Source organism: Lissotriton vulgaris, chromosome 1_1 (assembly GCF_964263255.1).
Source record: "Lissotriton vulgaris chromosome 1_1, aLisVul1.2, whole genome shotgun sequence".
Classification (NCBI taxonomy): domain Eukaryota; kingdom Metazoa; phylum Chordata; class Amphibia; order Caudata; family Salamandridae; genus Lissotriton; species Lissotriton vulgaris.
The window spans coordinates 419,156,785-419,173,692 of NC_141685.1; the positions used below are offsets into that span (position 1 = coordinate 419,156,785).

A 16,908-nucleotide genomic window follows, 5' to 3' on the forward strand; every position below is an offset into this window, starting at 1 on the left:
TCACTGTATTAAGCAACAGAAGCCACTAGCCATGTTTATCAGTACCAGCAACAGCAAAGGCAAAAATGTTCACAAGGGCAATGAATCCACCATGCAACCACTTGTACTTTGAACATGTAATAGACAAACATATGACACATGTGTAAACATTAGCATGGACGACAACTAAAATTATTACTAATATACATAATACAATAACAATGTTAGATCTGAAATCAGAAAAAACATCGATATTCACCCTGATTTGACCGAACAATTGTCCTCCTTGTTCACATTATGGATGTCATCATATACTTCACTTGAATTTTCTGAAACTAAAAAAAGGCTATTTACATTTTGTAAAATCAAACGTTTATCAGGCAAATATTAGCACAACAATCAAGCCCTAATGGACTCCTTCACTAGCAACTACTAGAAAGACCAGAAGGTGCTGCTTTTAACTACCCCAAACTCTTGTGCCACAATGGGACCACTTTATTCTTCCTTTCATACAGGGAAACACAATAGCAACCAGAAGTATTGTAAGGATAAAGGACAAAACAATCTTACAAAACACAAACATGTTTTCACATCCACACGAAAAACATCCTAGAAGTTTAATTCCTCTGCCACATTGTAATTTTCTTTACTGACAGGTAAAAAAAAAAAAAAATCTGGCAAATTTTATTTCAGGATGTCTGAGGATATCCTACTCACCAGCAAGTTAAAGCTGGTGTGCAACACCATTACTGCAATAGCTCTGCTGCTGCCACTTCTCGACCTTTACTGTTTGTACTTCATAGTCAAAGCTTGCCAATTTAGTACCTTATTTTTAGATATCTGCTCTAAATACGATCTTAATAACTACTTATGTACAGTAGTCTCACAGGAATGAACTTTAAAATTAATACTGCCGAATTTAGTACTCCATGTTTGAAAACTTAAATCATATTCTCAGTAGACTCATCTGTTGAGATATTTGTTATTTAAACCACAAATAATGTAAAGTGTAATTTGAAACCACGGAGATAAGAGTTCTAAGAAATACCTTTAAATCACATTTGCAAAGAAAGCATACCATGTTGAAAACGAGGAAACTGAATACACCAGGAAATAACTGGAAGACGAAAGGTAAATTCAATGTGCTTTTATTTCTACAATGGGTTGACGTGTCTGTAAATATGTACATATGTACACATGCACATCTTTTCCCAGAAAATGAAAAAAAAAATACACAAATCAGTCCTCTGATAAAACACCATAATTGAAAAACATGACTAGAAAGAGGAGAAAGTTCAAATTCAACAGGCAGATGTTATCTTGTCCAATATGATCAATTATGCATAGCTGCCCTAACTGACTCTGTAGGCCGAAATGGGAAAATAATGTAATCATATATATCTGGAAACACAACTGAATGAAAGAAAAGGAATCACTCCAAAAATCTTTGCTCCAAGTAAGATGACAGATATCCCTACTTAAACCTTCTGTTTCTCTTAATATTCTTAACGTTGTTCGTCATTCAAAGGCTGATTTAGTCCAAAGCATCAGAACTCTGCACGATATTTAATAATCATCTAAATATTAACAATCACTGCAAGTATTTACTATTATGAAATGGGACATATGATGAGTAACACGATGGATAAGGGAGGTTAAGTTTTAACTTCTATTAACATTTTTTGCGAGGTTCAGAATTTAGAACAGAATATTTGATGATACCTACGGAAGGAAAAATGAACATATATATGTATATTTACTCAAGAAAAGAAAGAAGGACTAAAGAATGCAGTAACCTAGATGGGCAGGACTTGTAGGTTGCTGGCATGGTCTGCCTTAATTCGTTGGCCATGGGTATGCACTTGTGTATTTCACTTGTTTCTAAAATAAATAAACTGTCTTGGAATTCGTGGTGTGCCACGGTTTGTTCCTGCACTGATCGTGGTTGGGGGGGGGGGGGACTTTGAGATATATATATATATATATATATATATTCATATATAGGGAGAAAAAAAAATCACTGGACAAAACAACGTGATTTTATAGTTGGGAATGGTAAAATCTTACTTGACATAAAAAAAACTCAAATTCACAGAAAAACACATTTTAATAAGACTATATAGTTAGGTGAAAATATGAGTTAAAACATAACATTTAAAACTAACAGAGCTACTGAAATTCATCCGTTGTAGTTGTCTTAAGTAACTATAACTCTTGCCCTAAATTATAACTTCCGTCCTCGCATGCACAATATTGTCATCAATTTTGTCAATAGGGATGCTATAAATGCAGACATTGAACATGTCATGAGTGAAGTAATCTGTGAGGGTACAAGCAATGCATGACAAGGGCGTGAGTTAACGTTATTTTAGAGCATGAGTTCTAATTACTCGAGGTAACTATAGCTGGTGAATTTCAGGGGTACAGTTTTCTTTTAGTTTGTGTGACTCAAAGACCTAGTTCCTACATGCTAATATAGTATCCTCAACCTTTCCTTCAGGTTGCAGTGGTCACTCACATCGCAGTGGAACGGCGGTGTTGGATCTGGCCCTTTTTTAGGGTCATGCCAGAACTTTTTGCCTTCCTCCTCGATTTTTCCTGACCTGTTTTTGTGGTTTTAGGACGCTGGGCATTTTACTAATGCTGATCAGTGGTAAAGTGCATGTACTCTCTCTTGTAAACTTGGTAAGATTGACCTACATCTGCTTGTCATTTAATTTACATGTAAATCCCTTATACAGTGTTATCCCATATACCGACGTCCTTTAAATTAAATAATACTAGAGGGCCCACAGCGCTGCTCGTGTTACCCACCAAAGTAGCCTTTTAAACTGGTCTCAGGGCGCTGCCGCTGCAGGGCCTGCTCGCACAGCTTACCGTCGCAGTGACGTGGCATTTAAAGTGTTTGCCATGTCTGGAACTCCCCTTTAACCATATATATAAGTAACCCCTAAGATAGACCCTAGCTAGCCCTATGGGCAGTGTGCTGTGCAGGTAAAAGGTAGGACATGTGCTTTTACTGTGTGGCATGTCCTGGTAGTGACAAACAGCCTATTTGTTTTCTCACTGCTGTGAGGCAGCTCCTCTCGAAGGTTTGTATTGGGAATTCCCCAATATGTGGTTCAGGGTAATTTCTGATACGCTAGGGGTAGCATGGCCATGTTTGTTATGTTTGGAATAGTCGTAATGGATTCTACTTATTGGGGAAAGTGGATTTGTTATTACTGTTAGAATTTGGCCTGGCATATGATGTCCACTATTCTAGTGGGCACCTTGTAACAGTCCAAACGACCCTTATTGATTGGTAGGTTTAAGACAACCTTTAAAAAAAGCTATCCTAGTGGTAGCTGTGAAGAGCAGCCTTCAGGCTGAGTCTTGAAGGAATATAAAGCAGCTTTTTTTTTACCAATCTATAATTGCTTGAATTATCAAATGAGAGTACACCACACAAGGTAAATATATAAAATATATTTATTTATTGTAAATACAATCCAGCTAGTCTCTTTATGAGGCTAGAGGCCAAAGTACAACACAAGAACTTTAAATAGCACCCAGTAAATAGCACAGTATACGTTTTGCCCTAGGGGCCTCAAAAACCATATACTAAAATAGTGGTATAAGAACCACATGAGGGATAGAAGTGGGGCCAAGGTAGGGATGCAGGACACCCACGGGGCTCGCCGCAAATCACCATTGACTTCTATGGAGGAAATGCAAGTTCCAATTTTAAAGATTAAGGACACTTCGGAGTGAACTACGATGGAACCCCTTTAGACTTAGACACTTCGAGAGTCAAGACCCACGGGAGCACCAGAGTACTCGTGTTACCTCACCCAGGGAAGCAGGGTGCATGGGTGTCTGTTGGTGTCGGGTTTCGTCGTCGATTCCAATGGAGAGCTGCAAAGACGTGCTGCAGGCGTCCAGAGGAAAAGTGTTCGGGTGGATCCAAGGATGGATCTAAGATCCTAAGAACCTGAAAGCAAAGGGGACAGAGTCTGGGTCACTAGCCAGTGGCCAGGATGGCGATAGGAAGATGCCAGCCGATGTCGGGTGCTTTAAGGTGAAGGAGGTGAAGCTAGACTCTTCAGCCATGAGGACCAGGAGGCGTTGACGACAACCAGGAGCTGGATTCGAGCTGTCCCGCAAAGGATGTCGAGTGCGGCAGCATTGGTATCTGGATTGAACCCAACAAGCCTTGGCAACATCAACCCACGCAAGATGACAAGATTGGCTTTGGTGCAGACCAGCAAGGTCTGAGGGACTCACCCTTTGTAGGGGAGTCGGAGCACGTCTGGCGCAACCAGGAAAGCTCAAGAAACAAAGGATTGTATTTTGTGGGGACCCACTTGCCAACGGACTAGGGATTGCGAAGGAGCCTTGAGCTGCGCTGAATAAAACGGGTCCACAGACCACTCGTGGAGTGTAGGCCTCTCAGGTTCGGTGCAAAAGGTGCTCGGGGAAAGGGCAACTAATAGCCAAATGCACAACTTAGGAAAACTTCGGGAAGTAGGTGCAGTTGCATAATTGCAGGATGTCCAGTAGTTCCGGTCCCACGTCTCTCATGTTGGCTGTGGGTCTCTGCTTTGCCTGGATCTCGTGTCGATCTCAGAGAAGTCTGGAGGAACATGTCCTGTGTCACAGATTCTTCGGGATCTGGCGAGAGACTCGAAAATGCAGACCAGCAAGATGCTCTTAAGTGCCTGTTTGAACGGGGGGGGGTCACTCCTTGACCCCAAGGAAGATTTCTTCCAGTCGATATGGAATGTCGAAGGTACAAGATTTTGTCTGCAGAGTTTCGTCCAGGGTAATCTTAAGTCCTAGGGACTGTGTTCCTATACTTATAATAAGTTTAGGGGTTGGACTAACCTATGGGAGAACCTGGGGAGGGGGTGGTTACACCCCTTCCCCTTTGTCCAGTTTCGTGCCAGAGCTGGGGGTCAGAGTGCCCCAGCAACCGATTTGAACTGGGAAATGCATGGAGCACTTTGTGTGCCCCAGGCAGTGTCTCAAATGCATTCACTGAATGCAACCCACCCTGCCCCAATACACTAAAGCTTGTCTGGGGAGTTGCTGGCACCTCCCTGGACAGGAAACCTATTTTCCAGGACTCCCCTGCCGGAGTTTCGCCCAGCAGCAGGAGGTCAGACTCGTGTCTGTGGCAGCAGCATCCATTTTGTGATGCGGAGTCTCTTTAATACTATTACCGGGTATACCAGTGTGTACATGACTTCTCCCTCTAGAAGGGTGGAATGCTACCCCTGCCGCCAGAACTGGCGGGGGGAGGGGGGTAGTATTCCAAAGTGTTTGACACCAAACACGACATGCTTTGATAAAGCCAAACCAAAGTTTGCATTAACCCCGAGGATCATAATGCACTTAAGAGTATATGGTATGGCCATGTCACAGAACAGCTATAACGAAGGGATTCCGAAAGCTGCAGAGGGGCTCAGCTCATGCTAGAGCACCCTCTCACACAAAACCAAACACTCTGCCTTCAGAATTGTCGAGGCCTGCCATAGGAGTGAGTTATAGGTTAAGAGGTGTCTGTTTTAAATGGTGGATATAGGTATACTATATTCCAGTAAGGGGTGTTTACATCAACTTACCCAGGTCGCAAGTGCAGACCTGTGGTGCCATTTTGGAAGGCTTCCCAGGGGTGGCATAATACATGCTTCAGCCCCTGGTAGGATACTGGGGTACCTATGCCCTTGGTACCTAAGGTACCATATACTAGGGGCTCACAAGGTAGCTCAGTAACCAATCTAGTATGTACCTAATGTACATGGAATCAATTTAGAGAGAGAACAGCTAGGCTGTGGTCCTGATTAGCAGGGCCACAGCCAGACTAAAGTCGAAAAACCAGTGAAACACAGCAAAAAGTGGGGGTAACCATAGGAAGCAGATCCTACTCTCCTACAATTACCATTTTAGAAATGACACTTTAGGAAGTGGGCATTTCTATGTGCTTATGACTCTTTGTGCCCTGCCTGGTTTTGTGTTCACCGTCTGGTTTTGACTGACAGGAGAAGGGGATGTGCATTCTCTCTAGACAGTCACACGCTGGGGTTGAGGTGCGTCCTGCCTTTCCTGGTTGCCTCAGTGCTGGGATGCATAGACCTTGGCTGCATTTAGAGTGGTGCAAGGAGTTTCCAGTGCACCTGAATAGGCCTGGTCTGCATTTAGAGTGGTCGGAGTAGTTGAACCTGCACCTGAATAGGGATGTACCCGACTTTCACACTGCTGTCTCCGTCCGCCTGTAGTTTGTCTGGGGCTTGGGATGGGAATGGTGGTGTGTACTTCTAAAATGTGTTTGAAGTGCCATGAGAACAAAGACTTGTGGAGTATAAGTACAGGGACTGTGTCCCCATATTTTTAAGACACTGCATGGACTTGTACCAAGATACTGCTGGCTCTACAACCTGCACCTTTGCAGGAAAAGCTGTTATGCTGCCAGGAGGAACCGCTATGGGACTTGGCTTATGGTGCTGACCCAAAAGGACCCTGTGTGCTGGACTCCTGCCTGCCCTCCTGGTTTGCATGTCTCCAGTGCTCTCACAGGAGCTCAGCGCGAGGTGAACTGCTCCTGTTTGTTCCCTGCTTGTACCACCCTCCTTTGTTTAGGAAGAGCACATGGTGAGCCCTTCTTAGCATGTGCTGAGCACTTGGGCTGCTGAAATTGGCAACCACAGAAGAACAGGTGAAGCGCTGCATTGTGCTTGTAGCTGGAGGGCGAGCGCTGATTTCCCCGCCTCTGCCAGACAGGGCCTGGGGAGCACTGTGCACTTACTGAAGAAATGGGCCCCCGATCAGTGATCTGAGAGAGAGCTTGGGGCTCCTCTCAGCTAATTGCTGACTTCCTTTGGGTAGCTGAGGTATCGGTCCAAGTTGCGGCGCTGCGCCTCTTGCAGCTGCACCACAGAGTCACAGGCCCTAGTCACCCTTGTACTCTGGCACACGGCGGAGATTCAGCGAGGTCTCCCCGCTGGGAATTACAGCCAGTATGGCCAGCCACCTGCCTCAGGCACAAACTGAAAGTGGGATGGAGAACTCCACTGATGGTGTGGAGTGGGCAGAGCCGATCGCTCAAGGAAGATGTGCAGGTCAGTGGGCAGTTAACAGGTGCTCTGGGAGGTAATCTGCATCCCCAGAGCAGTCACACATTTGTGGGCTGTCCCGCTACAAAACATTAGTAAACGGAGGTCCGGGAGGCCCTGGAGTACACTCAACATGCCAAAATGCCGGCGAGGGCCGGAGAAAACCGCAGAGAGAGAAGGGGCACCCCCCCCTGCTCCTCCCAGCTTCAGCCCTGCCTATTGCCAAACGGAGCCTCGCTGGCTCGGGTGAGCTGGGGAAGCAAAGGAAGGACCGCAGGAGCGTTCTTCAGCCCCTAGGCCAGGCCAATGCAGCCCCCTTTTGTTTGGACCCTAAGGCCCTCGTACCTGCCAGATAGGGCATCCGAGGAGGGCTCCAGCCATGGTGGTTGTGCTCCACCCTGCCACACTACTGAGCTGCACCAAGGGGGCAGTGGAGGCATTGGTCTCCATTTGCATCCGGACCCTTTTTTTCGGGAACAGTGTAGGCCTGCAGCCCCATTACACTGGTTAGCGCAAGCGCTCAGGGAAAGTGTGCTTGTGCCAGTGTGTTGATCTCCAAATGGGGTACCTTTCTGCAGTTTTCTTGCCCCATGGGGTGCCTTGGTAATTCCTTCCATTTCTCTGCTCCCACAGGAACCCGTGGGGTGTTTCCCTACCAAAGGAGCAAGAGCAGGTGCGCAGGGGAAGTAGATTGGTGCAACCAAACTGGAAGCGTATATTATAAATGGTTAGTTTCACTGCCATACTTATGACACTGGCTCAAGTGGCAACTCCAATGTGATTCATGTGTACAGCAATGGTGTTCTGCTTAATGGGGGCAGGATGTTTTGTAACATGTGCAACCTATAAGTGTTTGCTTGAGTGCACTACCTGTTAGGTGTATGACAATTGCCTTATGACAAAGTGTTTTTATGCTCTATGTGACATGACAATTGCGTAGTTGGGATAGTGATTTATGTGATTATGGTCTAAAGTGTTCTATGTACAATACAAACGATATTTCTATATAACCTTGTGTGGAATCTTTTTGTGGTGTGCTAGTGTGCCGATGGTGTGCGTGTGTGTGTGTGTGTGTTGTGCAGCTGCTCTGCCAAGCTGTCAAGGAGGCGCAGGGGTTATCATAGGTGTGTAAATCCCTTACCCGGACTAGAGTGGTGGGCTCTGCCTGGTTTAGGTGCCTACCCTAGCCACCCAGTACCCCCATTTCTAACTTGTGGCATGAAATATACATACATTTTGAGGGGTATCTTCTGAAAAACTTCAAAACGGATTTACACCAAATCACAAAGCAAACTTTCAGGATCATGTTCTAATTTTCTGCCAAATTTGGTGTAATTCTGTACAGCTGTTTTGGCTGTACTTGGATCTAAATTTTACAGGGAGACTATAAAGTTATTAGTAAACCGAAAAACCTACTTCCTATGGAAACTTGTGTATGTGTAAATTAGGACCAACTTTTCCCATAGACAAAGTGCTTTTTGTTTTGCTAATAATTTTGGTGGTGTTTGTCAACTCATGACAACATTTTCAAACCTAGTACACCAGTTTGTTAAACTGCTGTCTGGAAAGTGTCAGGGTGATTTATCAAGCGAGAAAAAGGGTGGGGGTAGAAAAAGGAGTGGTTCCAAAATGCGTTTTTCCCAATACAATGTCTATTGGGATTTTGCTTTTTTGAACAGGACTATAGCCCGAACAATTGGACAGATGTCTTTTTGTTAATTGGTGTAAATCTGCTCATTACTTTCAAAGAAATAAAGATTTGTATGTCTAGGGACGTGGATCCTTTGCATATTCACACAGCAGGGATTCGCAGAGCCAAAAGAAGGCCCTGATTGGCTGCCCGAAACATGAAAGGAAAGGTGCAGCCACCAGTTTGTTTCTTAACTGAGTCCCCGGGGGAAAACAAATAAAAGCACACATAAGGGGTCAGGATAGAGGTATCCTGACAACAAAGGACAAATGGAGGGTTCTCTGAGGGACCACTCATGGGCAAAAAAATTGGCCAAATGTATATTTTTTGCTGATCCATAGATTTTTTTTGCTGATCCATGGATCCACCATGGCGCTCAGTGCGAACCCCAGTGTAAATTTGCGATTGACCTGTGAAACGCAATGAAAAAAAAATACACCCACTCACACCAAACCCCTGCCGTGCTCAGCCACAGGCTGTGCTTACTGTGGGTTTAGGTGCATGCAGGATTTTGGTCCCACAAAACCATAGAAATTTAGCAGTTATAGTTCTACTTATAGCTATACTTATCTGAAGAAACTTTAACTTGTGCCATTACGTAACTTCAATTCAGAAAAGGGGGTGGTGATGGACAGAGTATCTGAATTAAGCAGAACACTCGTACCCAGTCAACAGATCAGGGCTTGATCCATCACCGTTTTTTAGCTCACTGCACCATCCCAGCTCAGAACCTGGCTACATGCAAATTAGTCTGTCCCTGGCCCAGTGCATCATGGGAACAGGGCAGACCAAACTACCAAGCCAATTCTTTTACTGGAAAGGAAACAAGCGTCCGGGGACCAGTTTCTGGCATTACAGCCGTCTTCGGCCCGGCTTGCTTGAATCCTGATGGTGCAGTGAGCGAGGGACTCATGTCTGAGCATACCCTTCCACGCTTATGGTGGACAAAACGATTCAGAAAAGGGGGTGGTGATGGACAGAGCATGTGAATTAAGCAGAATACTCGTACCCAGTCAACAGATCAGGGCTTGATCCATCACCGTTTTTTAGCTCACTGCACCATCCCAGCTCAGAACCTGGCTACATGCAAATTAGTCTGTCCCTGGCCCAGTGCATCATGGGAACAGGGCAGACCAAACTACCAAGCCAATTCTTTAACTGGAAAGGAAACAAGCTTCAGGCCACGAGCTCTAATTTCTTAATATAAGTATAACTAGACGTGCAACTACAACTGCTGAATTTCTATGGTTTTGTATTGGTAAAATTTGAACCTAACTATAACATCCCTGTAACCTTTGGTATTTTCAGTGAATATACATATATGTATATATATTTATAGATAGATGTGTATATATAGATTGATATGTAAATACCTACTGGCGGTCGCCAGTAGGTATATATAGTTAGGACCTAGTTTCCATAGGAAATCCGCGACATTCTATTGGAATAACTTTGGCGCCGGTTGTCGAATCTTTGCGAATTTCTCAAAGAAGATGGCCCATTCCGAACCGCTTCTTCCCTGAAAGTCTCGGGTAGATTCGTCAAGTGGGGGCCGAGAAAAAAGGGGGGTCCCAAAACGTCTTTTCCCCATGTTAATTTCCATAGGACCTTTAGACACGGCTACAGCCCGAACCGCTGAACGGAATTACACCAAATTTGGCAAAATGGTAGAGTCTGATTTGCAGATTGCCCTTTTGCTTAAAGGGTGTAAATCCCTCCAGTAGTTCCTGAGAAAATTAAGAGAGAAAACATTTATATATCTATAAGTGCGCACCGTGCGCGCACCCGTACCTTCCCGGGCACGAGCTGCATGCTGATTGGCTGCCACTGTCTGTCAACACTTCAAACCAGGAAGTGTTGGCAGCCATCTTGTGCTCGGTAGACCAAGGCACAAGAAAGCAGAAAAACAAACGTGTAGAATGCAAAAAGGGGGCATGCCCACTCTACAGGGCGTGTTTGCACAGTTTAAGATGGGGAATTAATTCCTGTTCAATCCAGAGGTACCCTAGAGGGAACTAGTCCAACAGGTATCTCCAGTATGCGCCATGGAGCTGCGCTGCAGAGTGTTGTAAAAAGGGGGCGTGCCTTCTGAACACCTGCCTGCAAAAATATAGTAAATCAGTATAAAAAAACAAACAATACATTTAAAAATTGTCATTTAAAAAACCTTCGCAATTCACTGAAAAAAACATAGGTTTCAAGCCTTATATAGTTAGGAATTAGCCTTTGAAAAACCTTTGAAATTCCCTGAAAAAACATAGGTTTCATGCCTTATATAGTTAGGAATTAGCATTTAAAAAACCTTGCAAATTCACTTAAAAAACCATAGGTTTCAGGCCTTATATAGGTCGGAATTAGCATTTGAAAAACCTTTGAAATTCACTCAAAAAACTATAAGTTTTCGGGGTGTTCTAGTTAGCTGGACAATTCACTCATACAAAACCATTGAAATTGCTCCTATATAGTTAGTTGTACTAACTATATTTTGCGCACCCGCAATCCACTGCTGATGATGTTGAATATTACATCATTCAGGACATGGTCAGTGACATCACTGATGACATCTCAAATGACATCTCAAATTACATCACTGATGACATCTTCCACGTGACAATTACATACACCTTTTCATACACTAGTAAAATCTTTCATCACTCTTTGTAAAATACAGAGTATCATATTTGAATCCATTGACAAAGCAATAACAGTATCTAAAAACCCACTCAGTGATTCCTAGATGTATACACACATCTAATCACTTACCTGTAGATTCACTCATACAGGCTGCACACATCATATTCACTTATGAAGTCATCCTACTCACTTATGCCAACAATGGATCATACTTACAAACTTACTTAGCTACACACCTATACAAACACCACTTCATCTATTCATTTAGATAGTAAGTCATACTTAGTGTATTATAAAATCATTATTACAAGTATACAGTTATACATACAGTCACTCATTGAGTCTTATGTATACTTATTAATATACAACAACTGAGGGTGGAGCATGGGTGTTCCCAAGCACCCACCCAGGGTTTCTCACACTACACCCAATTTACTAAATGAAGTAGATTGGGTTTAGCGTGAGAAAACTGCATTTTTCAAGTAGGCGTACAGAAGAAGAAATGCTTAAATTTCTCCTTCCTTTTCCGACTTTGTATGCATGCTGCACTGTACAAAACCTATGCTGGACTCCCTCACATTCCCTAGCGCTAAGGTGTGTGTGTGGCGCACCGCAGCTGTAATTAGCACCAGCGCAAGGGAATAGGGGAGGAGTGGGCCATATCTATGAAATATGGCTCTCTCCTACTCCCTCCCTGTCGCGCAAAGCAACACTGGTATAAGAGGCGCTACATAAAACAAATTAAATACGCGTGACAGTGGCTATGGAGAGATGAGGGGCAGTGTTGGAGGGTGATAGTGAGGGAAACATTGAAGAGCCCCTACAAGATTGGCGTATCCTGGTGCACTGTAAGGTCATCATTTACTGTGCTCTAAATGCAAATACAATTGAATATATAATAAAATATGTTGTAAAATGATGCACACTTTATGTAATCTTTTCTAAATTTCCTTGGATAGAGAACACCCTATTCCCATGTCCCCTTTGTAGTGGTCAGGCTCACTTACTGTGTTGGCTCACAACACACCGTACAGGGGATGGACAAAGTGTCAGGGCTGCTTTGAGTTCCCAGTTCAACCTTGTGTGGCATCAAATTAAAAGTGCCCCATTTAGCAAATGAGATATAAAAACAAGCAGTGTCAAAGCCAATAGGTCTTGTCTTTGGGAACTTTTTGCTAAGACTGCTTTGGGTTCCCAGTTCGGCCCTGTCTGGCACCAAATTAAAAGTGCCCCATTTAGCAAATGAGATATCTAAACAAGCATTAGCAAAGCTAATGGGTCTTGCTTTGGGACCTCTTAGGTTTGTGAATTGTTTTAGCAACGCTTTTCAGCAACACTAACATACTATAGTGTCACCCTAAAAATAAAGTTGGATGTATTCTTCACTTTCCAAATGCAAATATAATTTTTGCCTTTTACTTTCAAGAACTCAAGTTTTTTGTGGGAAGGAGAGTTATCCAAGCCAGACACTTCAAAAGGTATCCTTTGCAGGACACTTGAATACATAATGTCTATGTTTGAGCAGCTAGCTGGCTGACGTGAATGTGGAGAACCCTTGTGGGTTTCCGCAAGTCGGATCAGATTTTAATGAAGAGTCCCTTTATCTTCTGAGCCATACTTAGCCCTTCCTTGCTGTCCACGAGTGCAACATAGGCACACCTATGTACAGGAGGAGCCCTGTATTCGTGTCCTCAACAATTCAAGCAAAAAACACTTCTTGATTTCTGACAGTGAGTGTTAAAGCGTTAAGGTAAAAATGTTGTACCAGCTTATATTTTGCATGCTTTACAAAATCTTGCATTCCCTATGAGTGTTTGCTTTTTCCAGGATCTTATTTTTTTCCAGGCAGTGCATAATTTGAATTGAGTCACATCTAGGCATTTATAATAGGGCACAATTTGGTTGTAGCAGGTTTCTCTCAGTGGGGCAGAAAGGTGTTCAGGGGGAGAGAATGTGGCACTGTGACCAGAGCTACCAAATCTGGAACAGGGGAACCAGGATCAGGCATCATGGCCAGTGACCCAGACCACTAACCTGAGGGAGCACTTTCCCTACTGGACCGTAGAAGGCCCACGCTAGACCATAGAAGCCCTGGTCTCTTAGCACCAGCAGGTGGACCCTACTAGTGGCCATTGTGGGCTAACCTTTAAGCCCTGTCCACCATAATCCATACTGAGGTTCACCTCCAGTCTATAGTGTACACAGAGCCAGCTTCCTACACTCATAATTCCAGAGTTGATACATTTGCAATTCTCAATGCTAACTACCTTGAGTAGTAATTATAAAAACTACTAATATAATAGTTGTACCTCATTCATCTGATACTGCTTAAAGCATCTGCAAACCAAGATGTCTGAGTTGTAGTAGGTGTATATATTCACTTTTCTGTGCTAGGTGTAGATACAATAACAGTAAATAAGAGGCATCTAATGCTGGCTTCATGACATGTTGCGTGAAGCACATACAAAATGTAGGACTACAATTTTGAATTGGCCGTGGGGCACAGAATGATATAATCAATTGTGTTCCCCAAAACGTGGGGTCTCCTGTCATAGAATTTAAACCCAAATTTTATGTTCAGAAATGAGGAGGAGAAGTGCTGATGAAAGAAACTGCATGGCTCAGAGACAAATGGCTTATCATTCCACTTATAAGCGTATTTGGGACATTCCCAAATGTATTTTAATGTCAATAACTCATATATTAAACCTCAAATAAACGTGTATCTATTGGTTGCATTAAATAATGTTCTAAGCTGTAACTGGTCAGTGAAATACCAAACATACTAAAAATTTGTGGTTTTTTTTAGCCACAACTCTGACTCCACCCACCGACCCATTCCTCTGGATATTCCCACCCCCTGATGCTCCGCCCACAGTTCCCCTACTTTTTTTCCCCCACTGGACTGACTTTGCCACCAATTGCAATAACCTTTGAGGTTAGTGAGTCCGACCGCATGTCCTTTCTTCTACCGCCTACTTTAAAGCACATGCCTAAGAACTAGTGCTTAAAAAAACAAATTCTAGAGGTGCTTTAAAATAATGTTATGTGCAACTCGCAATACAGTTAAATTGATTTAATGTACTGTACTTTGCGGTCTTTCGTGCAAAAGGAGCGTTTAATAGGTGCACATTTCCCTGCATTAAACATCACCCATTACAAAACACGAATAACACAACGGGTTGTAGCCACATGGTGCACTCCACCGCTCCTTAAAAGCCAGCCTTTTGACTATTTCAAGTACTGTTTCTTGCAAACTGATCACATAACTTGGAAGCAGTTCTATGGTTGCTCTAGGAAGGAGACAGCCCTATAAGGATAAGAAGTCTCAGTTTGTTGACCTGCTTAGCCATATGTTTTTTCTTGCAGTTTTATATAGCGTAAACTCAACCCGAAAGTGTCAAAGGGCTTTACATGAGCACCAGTTGCATGGTTGAAAAAAGTACACCAGGTACACTGTGTGTACACCTAAAATATAAATGCATATATCAATCTGCATGTATATACGCTAGTGTCCTAACGTCAGGAAATGTTAAAATGTTAAATCTTTGAAACTATCCAAATAGTTAGTGAAGTCGGCAGCTGTTCGCACACTGTTCGCCTTAACTCTCAGCTCCCATTTAAAAAATATATATATTTTTATATATAACACCACCACCACTACAGTTGCGCAGTGGCCTTTATATGCTTATTACACACAAACATACACTTGTTCACAGCAGAAATTCCTTCATAAAACTGCGCTGTAGCTCTAAAGGGTGTCGCTCAGTGACTCTTTGTTTTATGCACAGACACACACACACCAACATCTCACAAACACACTCCATTAGCTCTCTTCAATCTATCGTTCACACACACTTACCTCTCTGATGCGCTATATAAAACTTTATAAATAAATAAATAAACTCTCTCTCATACATTCGCAAATCTTCATTCTGCACAAACCACATTCCCAGTTTCTTTCTCCCTACCTCTCTCTCTACAGCACAAAGAATTTCTCTCAAACACTTATTCTTTCCCTCCAACGCCCAGAACACCTCTTTCAGCTACATTATATTCTCTTACAACAAACAAATGCTCTCTTACTCTCAAAAGTACAAACTCCCCCTTTTACCTCTCAAATACAGCAGCTAAAAACATGCTCCCTAGTCCAGCTAGTTTTTTATTGCAAATTCCACCTGAATCTAGTGTAAAAGGTGCAATATATAGACCTATTTGGTGTGAGCATGGTGCAACAGATTGCGCTTTATTGATGGAATGTGCAGACGTAAACTAAAGTGTTTTTTTTTTTAATTTTGAGACCCTTTAAAAGCAGATGCCTAGCTCTGGTTAGTGACAATTAATGAGGGCATTTACTGCCCGCATGTACACCACTCCCTTTGTTTTTTCTCTTAAACGAACTCTCTCTATATATGTATAACCTGCTTATCTCTCCAAAAATCGACCTCACATTTATAAAACCTTCATTATTAAACTATCTATACAAAAACAATCACACTCTCTCTGTTTCTCTCCAGCTTTCTCTAAACCTTTGTTTCTCTCAATTTATCTACGTTATTCTCTCTCTCATTTAACTATTTCTCCTCACACTACCTCTCATTTAGTTCTTAAAATAGCTCAACCTATTTCTGTGTTCCACATGTTATCACTGTTTCTCTCACTCTTTTTGACTCTTACTCGCTCTCTAGGCAGCAGAGCTATTGGCATTGTAAATACTGTTTGTTCAAAAATATCCCAGCAGTAACCTAAGTAATAAAAGAAAATACACAAAGCAAAGAAATGGTGCAGTGCCACAGGCTGTTACACGGTGTCCCTGTGGAGTTGTAAAGGGACCTCTCTATTAGCCACATAAGGTACTGCATTCTTAATGCAATTCTTAAAAAAAATTGTAGCTCAGCATACATTTCCATTTGTTTTTTCTTTTACTACTTATGCTTCTGCTGGGATATTATTTGAAAAAAATAATCTAACAAACTTTAACAGTTGCAATTGTTCAAACTTTCACAGGTACGAGACCTATTGCATTGCAAATGCTTGTTTTTAGGTGTAGCTACATTTCACCGCTTTAGCATTCATTGTCAATTCAATGCTTATGCACCACATTGAATGAAAACTACATCTTTAGTAAATGGTGCAGTTTCCGGTTGTTTTATGGCTCCCTTATAAATGCAAAGTTGATATTTATTTTCCACGACCAGTGCTAGTCCCTGGAAGTGTGTAATTGCGCATGCATATACTTAAAACAAAAAAACATTTCTGCATGTGGGGGAGTGGACAGGCTTGGACAAGGATGTATGTATCAGTAGTACAGTAGGCGCAGTGCCACAGGGACCTAGGGCTACCTAGCACAAGTGTAATGGCTAAAGGAACATAGTTCACCCCCCCATCCCCCAAGTGGTATGACACAAATAGTGCAGTCCACATTTGATAAATCAAACGCCAAATTTTAAGGAATTATTACAAGCCAACATGTAATGCACAGAGATAAGGAACAACCACAACTCTCATACA

General features: G+C 42.7%; 1 protein-coding gene across 3 annotated transcripts in view; it reads right to left on the reverse strand.

The window, feature by feature from the left end:
* FYB2 (FYN binding protein 2) overlaps nucleotides 1-16,908 on the reverse strand; it is a 494,151-nt gene that overhangs the window by 193,430 nt on the left and 283,813 nt on the right. For all 3 annotated transcript variants that reach the window (XR_015307520.1, XR_015307527.1, XM_086952746.1), the window contains exon 8: nucleotides 239-314. Coding sequence is in view for 1 of the 3 variants with exons in the window: in XM_086952746.1 (XP_086808872.1) it covers nucleotides 239-314 (76 nt within the window). In the remaining 2 variants the exon portion in view is untranslated. The remainder of the gene's footprint in view (nucleotides 1-238; nucleotides 315-16,908) is intronic.